At 37.7% G+C, this 21770-nt stretch overlaps 1 protein-coding gene across 1 annotated transcript in view; it reads left to right on the top strand.

Annotated features, from left to right (window-relative positions):
* Positions 1–21770, top strand: part of LOC136858059 (probable E3 ubiquitin-protein ligase HERC1) — an 850878-nt gene that overhangs the window by 579376 nt on the left and 249732 nt on the right. The window contains exon 51 of the mRNA XM_068225263.1: positions 16807–17013. Coding sequence (XP_068081364.1) covers positions 16807–17013 — 207 coding nt within the window. The remainder of the gene's footprint in view (positions 1–16806; positions 17014–21770) is intronic.

Consider the following 21770-nt stretch of genomic DNA (forward strand, 5'->3'; position numbering starts at 1 on the left):
AACTTATCTGTATTGTATGTACGATGAAAACATGCTTCAAGCACCAGTAGAGAAATACCTTCTCGCTATAGTTTAACGGACGCGAGAAAATATAAACTAACCTCGTAATCAATGACGCACTCTGCCCTATCTTGAGGTGTAGGCCTATCTCATTCTTGCTTAATTGCGGTATTTAGCATAAAAATTAAGCGATCGTTTATTCAGCGTTTATCTTGAACGAGTTAACAACGGTTATCGGACACGTTATTTACGCATTTATTATGAAAACATGTTCTCCCCCTTCCTTTTCCTTGCGGAAGAGCAGTCGACGTGTATTACTAATCGACTCCGACAATGCCTTCGAATGTCGACGAGAGATCTCGCTGGTGGGCATAGCGAGAAAACTATATGGTACCGAAGATGATCGATCGCATTCAGTATAATGACTGGGTGCATAAATATCGGCAGCGGAAGAATTGAGCGCGCATAATCGCTCGTAATAATGGATGCATCAAGTGATAGGGCTCTCAATGTAACCGAAGGATAATACACAGTTTACTATAGGACTTTTGAAGGGACGGACAAAAGTTATCGTTATAACGAGGTTCTCGTTATATGCCGTACTCGCTATAGCGGACTTCTACTGTTGTGTGTAATTAAGAAGCTTCCAGTACACAGACAAGACTGAAAATAAGTAAGAGAATGAGTTTTATGGAATCCTTCAAGTTGCATGTGTTGGAATATGTTGCAGAAAAATTGAGTGAGAACGGCAATTCCTAAATACTGTCCCCATTTCTACCATCAAGGTAATATGCCCCAGGCTAGTCAGTCACTCCTAGGTGTGCTCAGTTCGAACTATGAAAAAAAAATACCTTAAAAATATTCACATCCTGGATTTTGATGGGGAACATATAACTAATATGGACATGGTGAGGTCAACTAAAAGCTATAAATAAACCAAGGCGAAGAAGCATGACGTCATTTTAGAGGAACAACATGTTTATTAAAAATAAACAAGAAAAAAGGAAAATAATAGCAAAATATCAACTTGATCAAATATTAACATGACTCAGATCATTCTCAGCTTATAGAGTTCATCTTGAGAAACAAAATATAATACAAATTTACAATTGTATGCAAACACACATACTTAACACTGCAAGGAGAAAAATTTTCTTGAATTTTATTACTTTACCACTTTGGCTAGCATGCTCGCACCACGCTCCTGGCATAATTTTTGATAATTCTTTCAACTGTAGATGAGTATATTTCTCCTTTCGTGCACACTTGTCGTTGCAGTGGGAGTACCTAACCTTAAGAAAAAGATGTGTCTTAATGTGCATAGGGGAGACTATAACTTAATCTAACTGTACAACATAAAACTATGCTCAGTGGTAACACATCCTAATACAGTCGAACCTGTCCTAACGGCCACCCTTATTCAGCAGACACCTGCCTATACAGACAATTTCCCTCGGAACCAATTTTATTTTACATAAGACAAGTGTTAAATTGGCCTCATTTAAGCGGACAACTCGAACTCCGGACAGCGGACATCGCCATTTGTCCCGTCCACTTGACTTAAGCGGACACTTTACACATTGCAGGACAATTTATTACGCCGGACCACATATCATCCTTTCTTTTAAAACCATTCTTCAGACATAAGGAAATCCCTTTTGAATGTTTGTACTATTTCAAGTGCGAGGGGAGAGAGGATACATCGGAATGCAGTTCTGCCTAGTGGTGTATAGGCCTATTCCGAGAATTCTAATTGCCCAGAAATGCTGCCAGAGACTGTTCACTCACAAGTTACCTGGGGATTTTCGTCCCTTCTTGCCTCATTCTATTCATAACTCGGATCATCACTGATAAGGTCGAGCTCAGGTAGTCAACTTGAGAAGGAAAAGACAGTACAGGCGCTAATTAGTGAGACAGAAATACCGTAGCAGTTCAGTTGTCTGTTAAACATGAGTAACAAGGGATGATCGTGTTTAGATCTCGAGGCAAGAAGAAATGTAATTACAGAAAGTGACAAGGGACTTTCAGTGAGAAAGCTTGCCGAAAAATTCAACTGCGGGAAAACTCAAATAAACACTATTGTGAAGAATAGAACTGAAATTTTAAAGGAGTGGGAGGAAAATAGGAGTCGAGGAGTGAAAAGAAAGTGGGAGTCAGTTTTTTCAGAAGTGAACGTTGCGGTATACGAGTGGTTCAAGTGTGTTCGAGTGAAGAAACTGTGTGTGGACCAATGTTACAAGAAAAAGCTCGAGAAATCGCAAATAATCTGAAAGTTGAGAATTTTGTAGCTAGCAATGGTTGGTTAGATTGTTTTAGAAAACGTCATAACGTTAGTTTCAAAACAGTCTGTGGAGAAGGTGGTGATGTGTCTGCAACTGAAGTAGCGGATTGGAAAGACATTTTGAATAGTTACGAACTGAAAGACATATTGCATGTTGATGAAACTGGTCTGTCTTTAGGGCGATCCCGAAGAAGTCACTGACTTTGCCGAATGAAAGTTGCAAGGGTGGGAAAATGTCAAAAGAAAGAATCACCATCATGTTTTGTTGTAACGCACTCGGTGAAAAGGAAAATCCTCTAATAATCGGTAAATCCTTGAGACCCAGGTGCTTTAAAAACATGGGCTTAAATTGTCTTGGTATCGAATGGCATGCGAATAAAAAGGCATGGATGACGTCAGCAATATTCGAGAATTGGCTCCTTGCTTTGGATTCCACGATGAAGACCAGAAACCATAACATGATCTTACTGCTAGATAATGCTACATGCCATCCAGAAATACGGCTTTCAAATGTAAAAATCCTGTTCCTTCCAACCAATACTACTTCTCATCTTCAACCATTGGATCAAGGAATCATCCAAGCATTCAAATTAGACTATCGTAAGAGGGTTTTACGGTCAATAGTGGCACACATGGATGAAGCAGACTCAGCTTTTGATTTGATGAAGAAGACCAATGTTGGTGATGCAGTTTCGTGGACAAAGGCACCCTGGAATGCAGTCAGCGAAACCACAATCAGGAAATGTTTTGCAAAATGCAGCATTGTTAATTCTACAGTTGAAGAACAAGCAGAGGTGGAGGTTCGAAATGAATATGATGAACTTCAGACTTTAGCAATGACAGCTGGATTGACGTATGATATTGAAGCCAAAGAAGAGAATATTTCTTGCTGTGACGATCTCGAGAGCGACTGGCAGTCCCGACTCCAGGACGCACTTTATGGTAAGCTTTCTGTGTTATCAAGTTATACAGTAATTATGTGTTGCATGTATCATAAGGTCCATGTTTGTTTGCACCTCAGCTCCTCATTCATTTTCTTCTTGTGATAGACAGCTTTTAATTCTTTTAAGCTAAATTTTCAGCTTTCATTTAATTCACTGCACTTCGTAAATATTTCTAACTATCCATAGCAGCCTTCGTTAGTCGTACTAAAGGACCATTTTGAATACAGTAAAACTTTTTATCGTTTTACAGAGCCCGAATCAGGAACGAAAAGTGACAATGACAGTGAGGCGGAAGAAGAACAAGAAGTTCTGACAGTGAAGCAGGGACTAAATATGCTTAAACAGATAAAGAATTTGTGTATCACGCTGGACCGCGAGTACGGCAAGAACACTATGGAACCATTTAACAGACTTTATTCCGTTTTCAAGAATATTGCAGTTAAGAAAATGTGCTAAATTTACACAGACGAAGCTTCACGTTTACTTCACGAAGCTGTAATGCTTGTAAATGATGTAAAATCATTTATAATAACTCTCTATGAAATACTAACACAGAAATGACTTAGAATAATAAAAATAAAGATATGTATGCTTATATTTACGGTGGATGTTCTTTGCCGTTAAAATGTTCGATTATTTTTACAAACTTATGTTAGCAGACACCTCTCATAACGGACATTTTTCCTTGGAACCGATGGTGTCCGCAGAAGGGAGGTTCGACTGTAATATATACACCTCAATCATGAGTGACCTCATGAGCACAACTAAAACACTGTGGATCGAAACAGCACACAACAAAATCACATAAATGGCAAATATACAGAATCAAAGAACAAAAACACGATGTCATATTTTCCAAGCCTCATCAAGAAAAAGCATGCTGCATTTATGCAACTCTCACTCACTCACAGTCTTAATGGAAAATATAAGGAAATAAATTTACACTTAGAGCAATCCCTTTCTATTCAGTGTAGGTTCCTGAAATAAATTATATGACACAAAACCAATCAACTGGTGGACTTTACAATGGCACACACAAATCAACGTGGTTTCCTGAAATAAATTACACGACATATATTCATTGAAAATAACAGAGTAGGTTTTAACCCTCAACACATAACTCACCGTTGGGCTCTGAAAAAGATTACATGACCCAAATATTCCTCAATGCGGTCATATCATAAAAGAAAATGACTACCATACTAAACGTTGCAATATAAAAATCTTGTCTACTGCAACAACCGTAATGACATGGACAAAAACCAGTAAAATCATCACGAAGTATAGGCCGCTATAATAACTGTCCAGAAAGTTGGCAAAACTGAATACGAATATAAGTGACATTGTCTAACATATGTGCATGATAAGAAACAACACTGCGCTGGTCACAAACAAAGTTCTCGCACTCGTAAAGTTAAACTTGAATTAAACGGCCAACTCTGTACTAACACCTTAACTTATAATTTAGAAATTTACCACATAGACGATAGATCATGCCTGAAAATCAGAAAGTTACTGAAATATCACATCCTTACACGTCGAGAAAACCGCATTAATAATAATAATAATAATAATAATAATAATAATAATAATAATAATAATATTAAAGGAAACTGATTCTAGTATTCGGAACTTGGAATACGAAACTGTGTTTTCATGCAATAAATCCATGAAAATGTGATGGCAATTTTTCGTATACTTTGAACTCCCATTAACAATTTAATCTAGTCCTTCCTGACTTTAATTTAACTCCTTATTATATTTACATTTTAAGCCACGAGATGTACACTGCATCTCAAACATCAAAGGGGGGGAAAAAAAATACGAGGCTAAAGCAAGAAACTGACTTATGAAAAGAAATGACATTAACCACTCAGCTATAAAATCTGAATAAAAAGAAAAAGCAAGTTGTGACCTCATGCAACCGGCCCACATGTGCTTTAAAATTATTTACATTTGCAGGCTTCCTAACATTTACTGTAATAGGACATAGTCCTTGCAAACAACAGCTAAACCTACTGAAATTAAATAACAGACCTAACCTATCCCCTTTGCACATGCACACACACATAATCGCATTGCATATCTAGTACTCATCTATTTGTTGATTCAGCCGCCTGTCTCTAGACATATTACATGTGTGTCTCTGGACAGCCGGCCCCCTTCCTTTTATACATACATACATACATTATCATTATAGACTGTTATGCCTTTCAGCGTTCAGTCTGCAAGCCTCTGAGAATTTACTAAACGACGCCACAATCCTCGATTTGCAACTAGTGCTGTGGCCTCATTTAATTCTATACCTCTTATCTTTAAATCGTTAGAAACCGAGTCTAACCATCATCGTCTTGGTCTCCCTCTACTTCTCTTACCCTCCATAACAGAGTCCATTATTCGCCTAGGTAACCTATCCTCCTCCGTTCGCCTCACATGACCCCACCACCGAAGCCAGTTTATGCGTACAGCTTCATCCATCAAGTTCATTCTTAAATTAGCCATTATCTCCTCATTCCGAGTACCGTCCTGCCATTGTTCCCACCTGTTTGTACCACCAATCATTCTCGCTACTTTCATGTCTGTTACTTCTAAGCTATGAATAAGATATCCTGAGTCCACCCAGCTTTCACTCCCGTAAAGCAAAGTTGGTCTGAAAACAGACCGATGTAAAGATAATTTCATCGGGGAGCTGACTTCCTTCTTACAGAATACTGCTGATCGCAACTGCGAGCTCACTGCATTAGCTTTACTACACCTTGATTTAATGTCACTTACTATATTACCATCCTGGGAGAGCACACAACCTAAATACTTGAAATTATTTACCTATTCTAGCTTTGTATCACCAATCTGACATTCAATTCTGTTGAATTTCTTACCTACTGACATCAATTTAGTCTTCAAAAGGCCAATTTTCATACCATACCCATTGCATCTGTTTTCAAGTTCCAAGATATTAGACTGCAAAGGTGAAAGATTTCAGCCTTGTCTAACCCATGTAAGTACCCTGTACCAAGAACTCATTTTACCATCAATTCTCACTGAAGCCCAATTGTCAACATAAATGCCTTTGATTGATTTTAATAATCTACCTTTAATTCCATAGTCCCAGTCTCTTGCTACCATGTCATATGCTTTCTCTAGATCTACGAAACATAAACGCAACTGCCTATTCCTCTCGTAGCATTTTTCAATTACATGGCACATACTGAAAATCTGATCCTGACAGCCTCTCTATGGTCTGAAACCACACTGGTTTTCATCCAACTTCCTCTCAACCACTGATCGCACTCTCCCTTCCAAGATGCCAGTGAATACTTTGCCTAGTATACTAATCAATGAGATACCTACATAGTTGTTGCAATCCTTCCTGTTCTCAGGTGCAATTACTGCTTTCGTCCAATCTGAAGGTACCTTACCAACACTCCATGCTAATCTTACTACCCTATGAAGCCATTTCATGCCTGCCTTCCCACTATACTTCACCATTTCAGGTCCAATTTCATCTATTCCTGCTGCTTTATGACAATGGAGTTTATTGACCATCCTCTTCACTTCCTCAGTCATAATTTCACCAACATGATTTTCCTCCTCCCCATGAGTTTGGCTGTTCACAACACCAGGAAGATTTCATTTTACATTGAGAAGGTGTTCAGAATATTCCCTCCGCCTCTCCAGTGATTCCTTGGGATCTATTGTGAGTTCACCTGAATTACTCAAAACTCAGTTCATTTCCTTTTTCCCTCCCTTCCTAAGATTTTTTATTACTGACCAGAAAGGTTTCCCTGCTGCTTAACCTAGCCTATCCAGGTTATTACCAAAATCATCCCACGACTTTTTTTTGGGATTGTTTGGATTTGTTTCAATCTGTTTCTTTCATCTACGTACAAATCCCTGCCTGCCTTGGCCCTTGTTTGGAGGCATTTCTGATAAGCCGTCTTTTTACGTTTACAAGCTGTTCTCACTTCATCATTCCACCAAGATGTTTGCCTTTTCCCATCTTTACACACAGTTGTTCCTAAGCATTCTCTTGCTGTTTCTACTACAGCATCCCTGTATGCCACCTATTCTCTTTCTATATCCTGAACCTGCTTACTGTCTACTGTTCAAAACTTCTCACTAATCATATCCATGTACTTCTGTCTAATTTCCTCATCCTGGAGATTTTCTACCCTTATTCATTTGCAGACAGATTTCACTTTCTCTACCCTAGGCCTAGAGATACTTAGTTCACTACAGATCAGATAGTGGTCTGTATCATCAAAAAATCCCTGGAAAACTTGTACATTCATAACAGATTTCCTGAATTCAAAGTCAGTTAAGATATAGTCTATTATGCATCTGTACCCCTAGCCTCCCATGGGTAGCGGTGAATAGCCTTATGCTTGAAGAATGTATTCGTAACTGCTGAACCCTTACTAGCACAGAACTCATCCCATTCCCATGAGCTTCCATATCTCCCCCACATTTATCAATCACCCTTTCCTATCCTTCAGTTCTATTCCCAACTCTGGCATTGAAATCGCCCATTAGCACTATTCTATCCATGCTGTTGACCCTGACCACGATGTCACTCAATGCTTTATAAAACTTGTCAACTTCATCCTCATCTGCACCCTCACATGGTGAATACACTGAGAATATTCTCTTCCTAATTCCTCCAACTGACAAATCTACCCATATCATTCGCTCATTTACGTGCCTAACAGAAACTATGTTGTGTGCAGTGGTATTTCTGATAAACAGCCCTACCCTACACTGCCCTTCCCTCTCTAAGACCCATCAAGTACACTTTATAATCTCCTATCTCTTCCTTGTTTTCTTCCGTTACCCGAATATCCTAATACATCCAGATGCATCCTCTTAGCAGACTCAGCTAGTTCTAGTTTCTTTCTTCCATAAGTCCCATTAATATTGAAAGCTCCCCATCGAATTCCATTTCGTTCACCAAGTTGTCTCCAAGAAGTACCTCGCCTATCAAATAGGAGTGGGACTCCGTTACTCCCATAGGTCTGAGGCTTGCTTAAAATGTTCTGAGCTTGGTAAATTCATGAAGCATAATGCTACCCTACTTACACATAGTCCAAGTGAGGATCTCTCCTCTAATGGGTTATGGACCACCGGTGGATTGTATAGTCCTAGCCGCCTGAGCAAAAGGAGGGCCATGACTCAGAATATGTCTGAGATGCCCACTCCCATTCCATAGCAACTGGTATCCCGACACTCAGAACCACTTACCAGGCCACTCAGCCGTTGCCTGTGGTTCACGAACTAGGACGTGACTACGGTAACCCACCCCATGACCCGTGCTACTTGACCTAGCCTTTCCAGGTTATTACCAAAATATTCCCACGATGTATTTTTGTATTCAACAATTATTTGTTTATCTCTGTTTCTTTCATATACGTACAAATCCCTGTCTGCTCCGCCCCTTGTTTGGAGCCATTTATGATAAGAGCCTTCTTTTTATGTTTAGAAGCTGCTCTCACTTGATCTTTTCCATCTTTACACACAGTTGCTCCCAGGCATTCCCTTGCTTTTTCTACTAGAGCATCCCTGTATGCCACCCATTCTCTTTCTATATCCTGAACCTCCTTACTGTCTACTGTTCGAAACTTCTCACTAATCATATCCATGTACTTATGTCTAATTTCCTCGTCCTTTTAACCTGTTATATTAAATGTGATGCCGTCAGAATTGAACTGGGTCAGTCCTTGGTTCTCCATCGTGGCATAGAAATGTCGTCTTGCTGCTTCTGCCGTTCCCAGGTTGACTAGAACATCCGCTCATCCATTGTATTGAAAAAAAAACTGGATCAAGATAACCTTCCAGTTACTACAATACTACTGCCAGGGTAATTTCCACTTACCATGAAAAACCAGTTCCCATTCAGCTGCAGGACATTTCTTTTTATCTATTCTGGTAATAGGTTACTTTCTCTGTGTTGTGTCACAGCTGTAACATCTGCAACTGTACATAAATGCTGGACTAGAGGTTTTAATGTTCGTATTTTCAAAAAATCTACTTAAACACTCCCTTTGTTTTGCTCATCTTCAGTCCAAAATTTTTGAATGTGTTGTTCCATTCATTACGTTTCTTCTGAACTTCGCATGTAAAAGATCATCGGAAACTGTTCTTTCCATCTGCAAATCGAAATATAAATCAAATCTCCCAAATTTACTCCTGAATGGTTAAATGCAGTCTGAGCATCTTAAACAAAAGTTACAACTCCTCACACGATCAAGATACGTAAGTCTTGAGCTGCACTCACATAAATATACTTCTTATGACGTACCTCCGCAGACTCCTGCCGAATAATAAGAGTAGCTAGCCCACGCGCTAGTCGCTTTTGTTAATTCGTCCTCACAAACACCGTTGTATGCTCAATCATGGCCATCTCTGACCTTTACTCCTTCCAGAAATATATTTGAGCTAGTTCCTTCCCTTTTGATAGTCATTTCCACTCTCTGTTTTCCTCATCTTCAGTCCAAAATTTTTGAATGTGTTGTTCCATTCATTATGTTTCTTCTGAACTTCAGCTTCTGTCTCTCCCCGTATAAACACATGATCAGCAAATACCAGGGCGTTTGGTTCACTGTCCATTTTCTTGATAGATTTTATGACCTTGTCCATTACTATTATGAACAGGAGTGGTGACAGGGCACTTCCTTGTTGGACACCTCTCTTTGTTTCGAACCATTCTGATCATCCATTGCCCATCTGGACAGAGCTGTAGCACTTCTGGTATAGCATCTCGACTTTGTCAGTTAAGTACTTTGGCACCTTTAGGTCTTCCAGACATTCCCATATCTTGTTTCGAGGAACACTATCATATGCTTTTTCATTGTCTACAAATGCAATTACATATTATGTGAGGTGAATCTGTAAGAATTCCTTAACCTCTGGTTGAGAACTTGGTTAATCACTCTTCCAAGGACTGAAACAATTATAGTTATTATTATTATTATTATTATTATTATTATTATTATTATTATTATTATTATTATTATTATTATTATTGTTGTTGTTGTTGTTGTTGTTGTTGTTGTTGTTGTTGTTGTTATTATTATAACAGATCCAGGATTTCATGGAAATCTCGAAACGTGGTTAAGAATATTTTCTTCAGTTTAAATAATTGCATATACAACAGGATGGCTTAACTATGGGATCATCAGCTTCAGGAATTTTAGCTGAGATATATATATTGACCATTTACAGCATACAGAAATTAACAGCAACAGTGACTTTGCGAACATAAAATTTTGGGCCAGATTTGTGGATGACACACTCATTATCCTTGACGAAGGAATTACTGATGCAGCCACCACTCTTAGCAATCTAAACAATATTGATCCGCAGATAAAGTTCACTCTGGAATCTGAGACAAACAGAAGTATAACTTTTCTGGATCTCATGTTAAACAGACTTCCTTCACCAATAGAATACGGAATTTACAGAAAACCAACACAGACAGCCACTAGCATAATAATCATCATCATCATCATCATCATCAGTTTTCCACTCCAGTTGCCCGGGTGTGGTTTACGAGCACTCTCCACTTCTGTCTGTCCATGTACCACTCTTCTCTCAAGACGACATCCCATCTGACTCCTCTTGTTCCTATGTCCTCTTTCACTTGGTCCAGCCATCTCTTCCTAGGTCTTCCTACTGGTCGTTTTCCGGCCACTACCATCAAGAAAAATTCTTTTCATCCCAAAGCACACAAGTATGCTACCTACAACAGTATGGTAGACAGGGCATTCAGTGTACCTCTTAATACGGTAAATCTAAATAAAGAATTGAATACAATCCGCTTCATTGCCAAATTTAACGTTTACGACAATACATTTATAGAGCGCATTATCAACAAACGAAAATATCAGTGAAATTCAACTCTAACTAGACAGAAAAATAAACCTGATTATCATTCAACCTTCACATTCAACGAAGATATTTACGTTGTTACAAATATTCTGAAGAAACACAACACCAAAATCGCATATTGAACTAACAATAGAAATATGGATATCATATATAATACCAGCTCAATTAACAAGACTAACATTTACCAAAAATCAGGAGTCTACAGATTCCAATGTCAAAACTGTCAATCCTCGTACATTGGTCAAACAGGGAGGAACTTCAAAATCAGATACATGGAACATGTTAATGCTACAAAATACAATAGATACTCGGCAGTTGCGCAGCACATTCAATATTCAAAGCATAGCTTCAGTAACATACAACAAGATATAGAAGTGCTCATGAATATGGACAAAGGCCCTATTATCGATGTTGCAGAATATTGCTTCAATCATTTAGACCAGTTCTTCAACTCCAGTTTGAATCTGAACGAAATCTCAGAAAAAACTAACATTCTGTTTGATTTTTTAATTAAAGTATTTAACTATTTTAATCTTCCGAAAAGGGAGTCAATATTTAGCGCGATACACAGTACCCTATCATGTTACAAACCCCCACCACACTGTTCACAAGACCCACCTTAAACCTACTACTCCCCTAACAAGATCTTTTTCTTCCCCCACCATCCGCCTTCTCCCCTCCAGACCTACCCCATATAACATTTTATATCAACTTCTCACAAGACTAACGTCTTTTACCATTGACTGATTTCATATTCATCAATGTTTAAAAAAAAAAAATCAGGTATAAATTACATACCAAGTGATTCAAATAAGTTTTGGACGCTCTGATTGACGCATAGCATGTGTGAGTGTTTTAAATGACTTTTTACTTTGGAAGCCTTGGATTACATTGAAAAACTGAAGAATTTTTCAAGAATAGTTCTTTTTCAGTGATAAAAAAGATCCGACCCAAAAATTACATCTTCTGAAAGCAACCCTAAAAAAATACGTCATTTTTATTCACAGAACATGTGAAGACGAAACTAATAACCATGAACCCAGGACTTCCAATAGCAAAAGCTTTACCAAAGATCCATAAAACAGGCGTCCCCATACGCCCCATCATAAATTATAGGCCAAGTCCATTTTATAAGCTAACACAATTTTTCCAGAAATTTCTAAAAAAGAACTACTATTATTTCTATCAAATAAGTCAGTGAAAAATACTATTGAGTTAGCTAAAAAACTAGATGGCTTTGAAATGCAACCTTTCTACTCGATGCATTCTTTTGACATAACAAATATGTATCCAAGCATCAATACTAAGAAACTTTTTCCTATAATCCAAAACAATCTAAATAAGTATAGCAACCTCTGTAAACATGAGATCCAGGATTTAATGGAAATCTTGAAACTAGTGGTTAAGAATAATTTCTTCAGTTTCAATAATTGCATATACCAACAGGATGGCTTAGCTATGGGATCACCGGCTACAGAAATTTTAGCTGAGATATATATTGACCGCTTAGAGCATACAGCAATTAACAACAACAGTGGCTTCGCAAACATAAAATTTTGGGCCAGATTTGTGGATGACACACTCATTATCTTTGACGAAGGAATTACTGATGCAGCCATCACTCTTAGCAATCTAAACAATATTGCTCTGCAGATAAAGTTCACTTTGGATTCTGAAACAAACAGAAGCATAAATTTTCAGAATCTCACGGTAAACAGACTTCCTTTGTCAATAGAATGTGGAATTTACAGAAAACCAACACAGACAGCCACTACTATCAAGAAAAATTTTCATCCCAAAGCACACAAGTATGCTACCTACAACAATATGGTAGACAGGGCATTCAGTATATCACTTAATACAGTAAATCTAAATAAAGAAATGAATACAATCCGCTTCATAGCCAAATATAATGGTTACGACAATACATTTATAGAGCGCATTATCAACAAATGAAAATATCACTGAATTCAACTCTAACTAGACAGAAAACTAAACCTGATTATTATTCAACCTTCACATTCAACAAAGATATTTACGTTGTTACAAATATTCTGAAGAAACACTACACCAAAATCGCACATTGAACTAACAATAGAGATATGGATATCATATATAATACCAGCTCAATTAAAAAGACTAACATTTACCAAAAATCAGGAGTCTACAGATTCCAATGTCAAAACTGTCAATCCTCGTACATTGGTCAAACAGGGAGGAACTTCAAAGTCAAAATCAAATTCTCTTTATTTGCAAATGAGGTGTCTACCTCGGTGGCAAATGGTACACTAAAATACATTATTGTCAAGCACTGAATATTAAATTAACAAGAGAAGAAAATTTTCCTATAATACAATATTATACAATTTATGCTAACAATTTTTTTATTAAACACACAGCTCATCCTTAATAAATTTATATTGTTTACAAAATTCTACTTATAATATCTCCAGTACTACTTACAAATATAGTCAACTGATATACAGTATGTGGAATTACTTCAAATGATACTATACAACTGGTATAAGAGTAAACTTTACATGGCATTTATTTACTTTTTTTTTTTAACCCATTCTGGAACCTAAGTAGCATAACGACCTGCTGCGTCTTAACCAGAGCCCCTTTTGCCACCACTTTTCAGAGTTCCTGAAGGGCCGTCATAGCTACTGTAGCGGTCCCAGGGCCCTCAAAGTCCCCACTGTACTTCACCCCTACAGGCAGTCCCCTACTTTGGCTGTCCAAACTCCATGAACCAGGGGATGGAATTAATTTATTCACACACATTTTTTAAATTTTATTTACAGTAACCTGCACTGGTCGAATGCCCTCTAACACTTCATTTATTTTCTCTATTGCTGTTTATTCTCTTCTTGAATATCTGTATAGATTTTGGAAAGGGATCAAACACTACCCCTGGTAAACTGTTCCACTCCTTCACGCCCTTCCCAATGAATGAAAATTTACCCCAATCGCTTCTGCTAAAATTACTTCTAATTTTATATTTGTGGTCAGTCCTGCCGATATAATTATTTTCCAACTGAAGCCTCTCACGGATATCTCCCCATGCTTCTTCTCCTGTATAGGCTGTATATAATTCTGTAAGTCTAGTTTTCTCCCTTCTCTCACTTAAAGTTTCCCACCCCAGTTCCTTTAACATTTCTGATACACTACTCTTTCTCCTGAAATCCCCTGTTACAAATCTTGCTGCTTTTCTCTGCACACTATCTATTTCTTTTATTAGGTATTCTTGGTGAGGATCCCAAACACTGTTTGCATATTCCAATAATGGACGAACCATACTCAAGTAACTTTTTTCTTTTAACTCTTTGTTGCATCCTTTAAGTAGCCTCATTATGACATGTAACGATCTGTATGCTTTCCCAACAATGTCATCAACATTACCCTTCCAGTGCAAATTACATTGAAATCTCACACCTAAGTATTTGCACTTGCCATCTTTTGGGATAACTACCTCATCCAAAGTATATTCAAATTCAGTTTTAAAGCTCCTGTTTGTAAAAGTTGTAACAGTTGATTTGCCTCCATTAACCTTCATATTATTTTCTTCAACCCATTGTTGGATACTTTCAATTCTGAACAATCCTCAATGTTGTTTATTTCCCTATAAACAATTATGTCATCTGCATACAATCTTATTTTTGATGTTATATTGTTCCCTAAATCATTTGCATATATTAAGGAAAGTAATGGACCGATTATACTAGCCTGTGCAATTCCCTTCCAAACTTTCTCTTCCTGCGATACATCATTTCCTACTTTGACTTTCTGAACCCTTGAATTTAGAAATGTTTTTATCCAACGTGTAACCCTTATGTCCAATTCTATTCCCTCCAATTTCTTTAATAATATTCCATGTTCCACTCTATCAAAGGCTTTGGAAAGATCTATGGCTATGCAATCTAACTGACCTCCTGAATCCAATTGATCTGATATGTCCTACTGAAATCCCACCAGTTGTGCCTCACGAGAAAATTTCTTTCTAAATCCATACTGGCTCCTCATGAACCAATTTTTATCATCACATATCCCTCTGATGTACTTTGATATTAAACTCTCCGGTATTTTACAAACTATACTGGTCAGGCTGATTGGTCTGTAGTTCTCTGATTTCCTTTTATCACCCTTTCCTTTATAAATTGGTATTATTATAGATTCCTTTGGTATTACACTATTATTTATGACATAGTCAAAGAGAAATCTTAAATAAGGCACTATGTACCACCCCATTGTCTTTATTACCTCCCCAGTAATTTGATCACTTCCTGCTGCTTTTCCTTGCTGAAGCAGTTGAATTTCTCTGAGAATATCTTCATTTGTGAATGAGAAGCTTCTTGTTTCCCTCTGTCTCCCTCTCTATCTTCTGTTTTGTTTTCCAACTCCTGACAATCATCTACTGAATCTCTGAATTCCCTACTAAATAGGTTTGCTTTCTCAGTATCTGTTAAATAGTGTTCAGCCCCTTCTCCCACCATTGTAGGAATTTGGATTGCTTTTCCTTTTTGATTCCTGATATATGAATACAGCTTTTTCCATTTCCCTTTGTGGTCATTACCCTCTTGAAGTATGCCATTCATATAAAGAAATAAATTAATTTAAAAAAATACATGGAACATGTTAATGCTAGAAAATATAATAGATACTCGGCAGTTGCGCAGCACATTCAATATTCAAAGCATAGCTTCAGTAACATACAACAAGATATAGAAGTGCTCATGAATATGGACAAAGGCCCTATTCTCGATGTCGCAGAAAATTGCTACCTCCATTGTTTCATCATTGGACTACTCAGCTTCCGTGCTGTGGCAAAAACTATTAGAGCTATGTGTTCTGCTACTATCTTATGAAATTGTTATTCACTTTCAGCTCTCTTATGTAATATCCAAATTATTTTGTCTGTAAATTTCGTATTAGAGCATATTTTAATCACTTACATAAAAATTCCTAAAAATCGACCAGTTTCAAAAAGTAGCTCCTTTTTCCATGTTTTTCCTTTTTCTCCGCTTTCTCTCACCAGGGTTCCAATCGCGCTATACGTAGTTATGGTTGGCAACATTGGTTACTGGCCTGAAAGGAGTTTTCACGGGAAACTCATGAAATTACCTCACTAAAACTGAATGTAAAGTATTGAAATTTTTTATATAATTCATGTTTGAAGCCACCCCCACTGTCTAGCTTGCCTGCCTCTCATCTGGAGGCCCCGGGTTCGATTCCTAGCAAGGTCAGATATTTCACCTGGATATAACGGCTGGTTCCAAGCCCAATCAACGTATATGATTACCGTTCATCAAAGAGCTATCTAACGGTGAGATGGTGACACCGGTCTAGGGAGTCAGGAATAACGACCGAGAGGATTCATCATACTGACCATGCATTACCTTCTAATCTGCAGGCCTTCAAATTCCATGAATAATTATAGAAAGAATATTGTACATGGATTTGGGTGGAGAAAAAGTACTAAGAAACCATTCTGATACTGACTATTTGTAGACTTGATCGCTCTAATGAGATCTTATGTTTGGAAGTTGCAGGTTGTAAATGGAGAAGAAGTATATTTGACATTTCCTGACTGCATCTTCTTAAAGGGAAATTATGTTGATGTTGCTATTTCATTATATTTACAACAAACAAGTTTTATCATTTTTCATTTATTCTGGTGTGTGATATGTATATTTACAGAAGGTCCAAATACTTCACTCACTTGTGACGAGTATCACATTGATGTACAGCAGGCCTGGGTAACGGCTTTGTGCTGGCCTCGCTTTAGATGTGATGGTGGCCCAGAGCACATGTTAGTTGGGACCATCAATGGCACAGTAGCTCTGCTGAACATTCTTCCTCACAGTACACAGAAGGAAGAACTGGTGCAACACAAGCGGGAATGTGGTAAGTTTCATTGCTTGAACTTTGCCACACATTTGGAAATAAATTTTCTTTGTCTGTTGTATCTTCATTATTCCTCAGTAATTTTGATGTGTCATTTTGAGATTTACATTTGACTTAACTTTTTCCACTCAAATTTATATCTGCTGTTACTTACCTTCTATTATATTCACTTCCAGCTTGCTCCATCTTTGAATCATTGCCTACGTTATACTCAAGGCCGTGAAAGAGCTGCTCTGAGAAGCAGTTCGGCATTGTTTGAGAATGCACTGTTAGATTGCATTGTTAAGAGCTATTAATGTGAATGTTATTATCAGGCGGGATACGTAATTCATCACAAATCATTTGAATTGAATTAATAGTTATATAGTTATGGAAACAAAAAAATTCACTTGACATGTTAATAAACAACTTTTTTAGTAATAAAGATTATATACCTTTAAATAGTCCCGCATACTGTGAAATAATTGTAGCACCTTCCGACTTAGAGGCTTTGTTATGAAATTCTTCATGAAATCGGTGTTGTTTGTAATATTTCTTTCATGATTGTCAAATATTGGTTTGAAAAACTTGGTTACAATGAAATCAATCAGTCACTACTGATCTGTATTTAGGGCAGTCGCCCAGGTGGCAGATTCCCTATCTGTTGTTTTCCTAGCCTTTTCTTAGATGATCGCAAAGAAATTGGAAATTTATGAACATCTCCCTTGGTAAGTTATTCCAATCACTAACTCCCCTACGTATAAACGAATATTTGCCCCCAAGTTGTCCTCTTGAATTCCAGTTTTATCTTCATATTGTGATCTTTCCTACTTTGAAAGACATCGTTCAAATATATTCGTCTACTGATGTCATTCCACGCCATCTCTGCACTGACAGCTCGGAACATACCACTTATTACAGATCATTATCCTCATGGTTACTCCATATTGAATGATGTTATTCACAGCAATTATATTAAGAAGTTATTTCTTGCCCATCTATTCAATACAATCCAGGTTTTGGTGTTTACAATTTTATACAATTAATTTCTCTAAGGAACATGTTTCACTCACTTAATGAGTGTCCTGTCTGTTATGTTTTAAAGCAGTATGGATTATTATGTTTTCACAATTCATCCTGTGGGCGCACTATTTTAATAACATACATTCTGGATACACCACGTCACACAAGTTGCATTTCAATTAAGTTTTTCTGCAAGATTGGTGTTCACCTTGGTGCTGTTTTGTAGAAATCATTTACTACTGTTCTTAAGACGAAGATTCAATATTAGTTTCAGACACAAGGTTTTGAATTGACAATGTGATAATTTTAATTATTCATGTTATCACGTTTTTAAGAAGTGTTTTAATGTTGCATTTTTAGATGTAATGTAAGTTGGTTTCTAGACTATTATAATTTTTATATTGACTATTTACTTTTTAATATAATCACGACTGTTCAAGAACATCATTTTAAGATTAATTAAGGCTGAAGATGCTCATTAAGTGAGTGAAACATGTCCCTTAGAGAAACTAGTTGTATGAAATTGTAAACACCAGAAGGTGGATTGTATTGAATAGGTGGGCAAGAAATAACTTCTTATTATAATGGCTGTGAATAACATACCACTTAGTCGAGCAGCTCGTCTCCTTTCTGGCAAGTCTCCCCAGCCCAAACTTTGCAACATCTTTGTAACGCTACTCTTTTATCGGAAATCACCCAGAACAAATCGAGCTGCATTTCTTTGGATTTTTTCCAGTTTGTGACTCAAATAATCCTGGTGAAAGTCCCATCCACTGGAACCATACACTAGCTGGGGTCTTACCAGAGACTTATATGCCCTCTCCTTTACATCCTTACTACAACCCCTAAATACCCTCATAACCATGTGCAGAGATCTGTACCCTTTATTATTTATGTGATCACCCCAACGAAGATCTTTCCTTGTATTAACACGTAGGTACTTACAATGATCCCCAAAAGGAACATTCACCCCATTAATGCAGTAATTAAAACTGAGAGGATTTTTCCTATTCGTGCAACTAGCAACCTGAATTTTAACCCCGTTTATCATCATACCATTGCCTACTGTCCATCTCACAACATTATCGAGGTCATTTTGCAGATGCTCACAATCTTGTAAATTATTTATTACTCTGTACAGAATGACATCATTTGCAAACAGCCTTAACTCTGATTCCACTTCTTTACACATGTGTGTTGTTTGAGTCATCAGTCCATAGACTGGTTTGATGCAGCCCTCCATTCCACCCTATCCTGTGCTAACCTTTTCATTTCTACGTAACTATTGCATCCTACGTCTGCTCTGATCTGTTTGTCATATTCATACCTTGGTCTACCCCTACCGTTCTTACCACCTACACTTCCTTCTAAAACCAACTGCACAAGTCCTGGGTGTCTTAAGATGTGTCCTGTCATTCTATCTCTTCTTCTCGTCAAATTTAGCCAAATAGATCTCCTCTCACCAATTCGATTCAGTATCTCTTCATTCGTGATTCGATCTATCCATCTCACCTTCAGCATTCTTCTGTAACACCACATTTCAAAACCTTCTATTCTCTTTCTTTCTGAGCTAGTTATCGTCCATGTTTCACTTCCATACAATGCCACGCTCCACACGAAAGTCTTCAAAAACATATTTCTAATTCCGATATCAATGTTTGAAGTGAGCAAATTTCTTTTCTTAAGAAAGCTCTTCCTTGCTTGTGCTAGTCTGCATTTTATGTCCTCTTTACTTCTGTCATCGTTAGTTATTTTACTACCCAAGTAACAATATTCATCTACTTCCTTTAAGACTTCATTTCCTAATCTAATATTTCCTACATCACCTGCCTTCGTTCGACTGCACTCCATTACTTTTGTTTTGGACTTATTTATTTTCATCTTGTAGTCCTTACCCAAGACTTCATCCATACCATTCAGCAACTTCTCGAGATCTTCTGCAGTCTCAGATAAAATAACAATATCATCGGCAAATCTCAAGGTTTTGATTTCCTCCCCTTGGACTGTGATTCCCTTTCCAAATTTCTCTTTGATTTCCTTTACTGCCTGTTCTATGTAAACATTGAAAAGGAGAGGGGACAAACTGCAGCCTTGCCTCACTCCTTTCTGGATTGCTGCTTCTTTTTCAAAGCCCTCAATTCTTATCACTGCAGACTGATTTTTATACAGGTTGTAGATAATTCTTCGTTCTCGGTATCTGATCCCTATCATCTTCAGAATCATAAATAGCCTGGTCCAATCAACATTATCGAATGCCTTTTCTAGATCTACGAATGCCATGTACGTGGGCTTGTCCTTCTTGATTCGATCCTCTAAGATCAGACGTAAAGTCAGGATTGCTTCACGTGTTCCTACATTTCTTCTGAAGCCAAATTGATCTTCTCCCAACTCAGCTTCAACTTGTTTTTCCATTCTTCTGTAAATAATACGTGTTAAAATTTTGCAGGCATGAGATACTAAACTAATGGTGCGGTAGTTTTCACACCTGTCAGCACCGGCTTTCTTGGGAATAGGTATAACAACATTCTGCCGAAAATCGGATGGGACTTCTCCTGTCTCATACATCCTGCACACTAAATGAAATAACCTTACCATGCTGGTTTCTCCTAAGGCAATCAGTAATTCAGAGGGAATATCATCAATTCCAGGTGCCTTGTTCCTATTTAGGTCACTCACAGCTCTGTCAAACTCTGACCTCAAAATTGGGTCTCCCATTTCATCAGCATCAACAGCCTCTTCATGTTCCTGAACCAAATTATCTACATCGTTACCTTGATACAACTGTTGGATATGCTCCTGCCATCTTTCTGCTTTGTCTTCTTTCCCTAGAAGTGGCTTTCCATCTGAGCTCTTAATATTCATGCACATAGATTTCCTTTCTCCAAAGGTTCCCTTGATTTTCCTGTATGCAGCATCTACCTTTCCCAGGACCATACAGCCTTCGACATCCTTGCACTTATCCTTCAGCCATTCTTCCTTAACTATCTTGCACTTTCTATCCACTTGATTCTTTAATCGCCTGTATTCTTTTCTGCCTTATTCATTTCTAGCATTCTTGTATATCTCCTGAGTTATCCACTGATTCTTCGTTGATCTTTTCTTCCTTCCTAAGATTTCTTCAGCAGCCCTACTGACTTCATTTTTCATGACTCTCCACTCTTCCTCTATTGTGTTTCCTTCAGCCTTTTCATTTAGTCCTTGTGCAACATGTTCCTTGAAACAATCCCTCACACTCTTTTCTTTCAACTTGTCTAGATCCCATCTTTTGCATTTTTTCCTTTTTTCAATTTCTTCAATTTCAGATGGTATTTCATGACCAACAAGTTGTGGTCAGAGTCGACGTCTGCTCCTGGGAAAGTTTTGCAATCCAACACCTGGTTTCTGAATCTCTGCCTAATCATAATGTCTATTAGATACCTTCCAGTGTCTCCAGGTCTCGTCCACGTATACAGCCGTCGTTTGTGGTGTTTGAACCAAGTATTGGCAAGGACTAAATTATGATCAGTGCAGAATTCAACCAGCCGACTTCCTCTTTTGTTCCTTTGTCCCAATCCAAATTCTCCTACTGTACTACCTTCTCTTCCTTGGCCTACCACTGCATTCCAGTCTCCCATCACAATTAGATTCTCGTCACCTTTTACATATTGTATTAAATCTTCTATCTCTTCATATATTCTTTCAATTTCTTCATCATCCGCTGAACTAGTAGGCATATAGACCTGCACTATTGTGGTGGCATTGGTTTGGTGTCTATC

This window comes from Anabrus simplex, chromosome 1, assembly GCF_040414725.1.
Source record: "Anabrus simplex isolate iqAnaSimp1 chromosome 1, ASM4041472v1, whole genome shotgun sequence".
Taxonomy (NCBI): domain Eukaryota; kingdom Metazoa; phylum Arthropoda; class Insecta; order Orthoptera; family Tettigoniidae; genus Anabrus; species Anabrus simplex.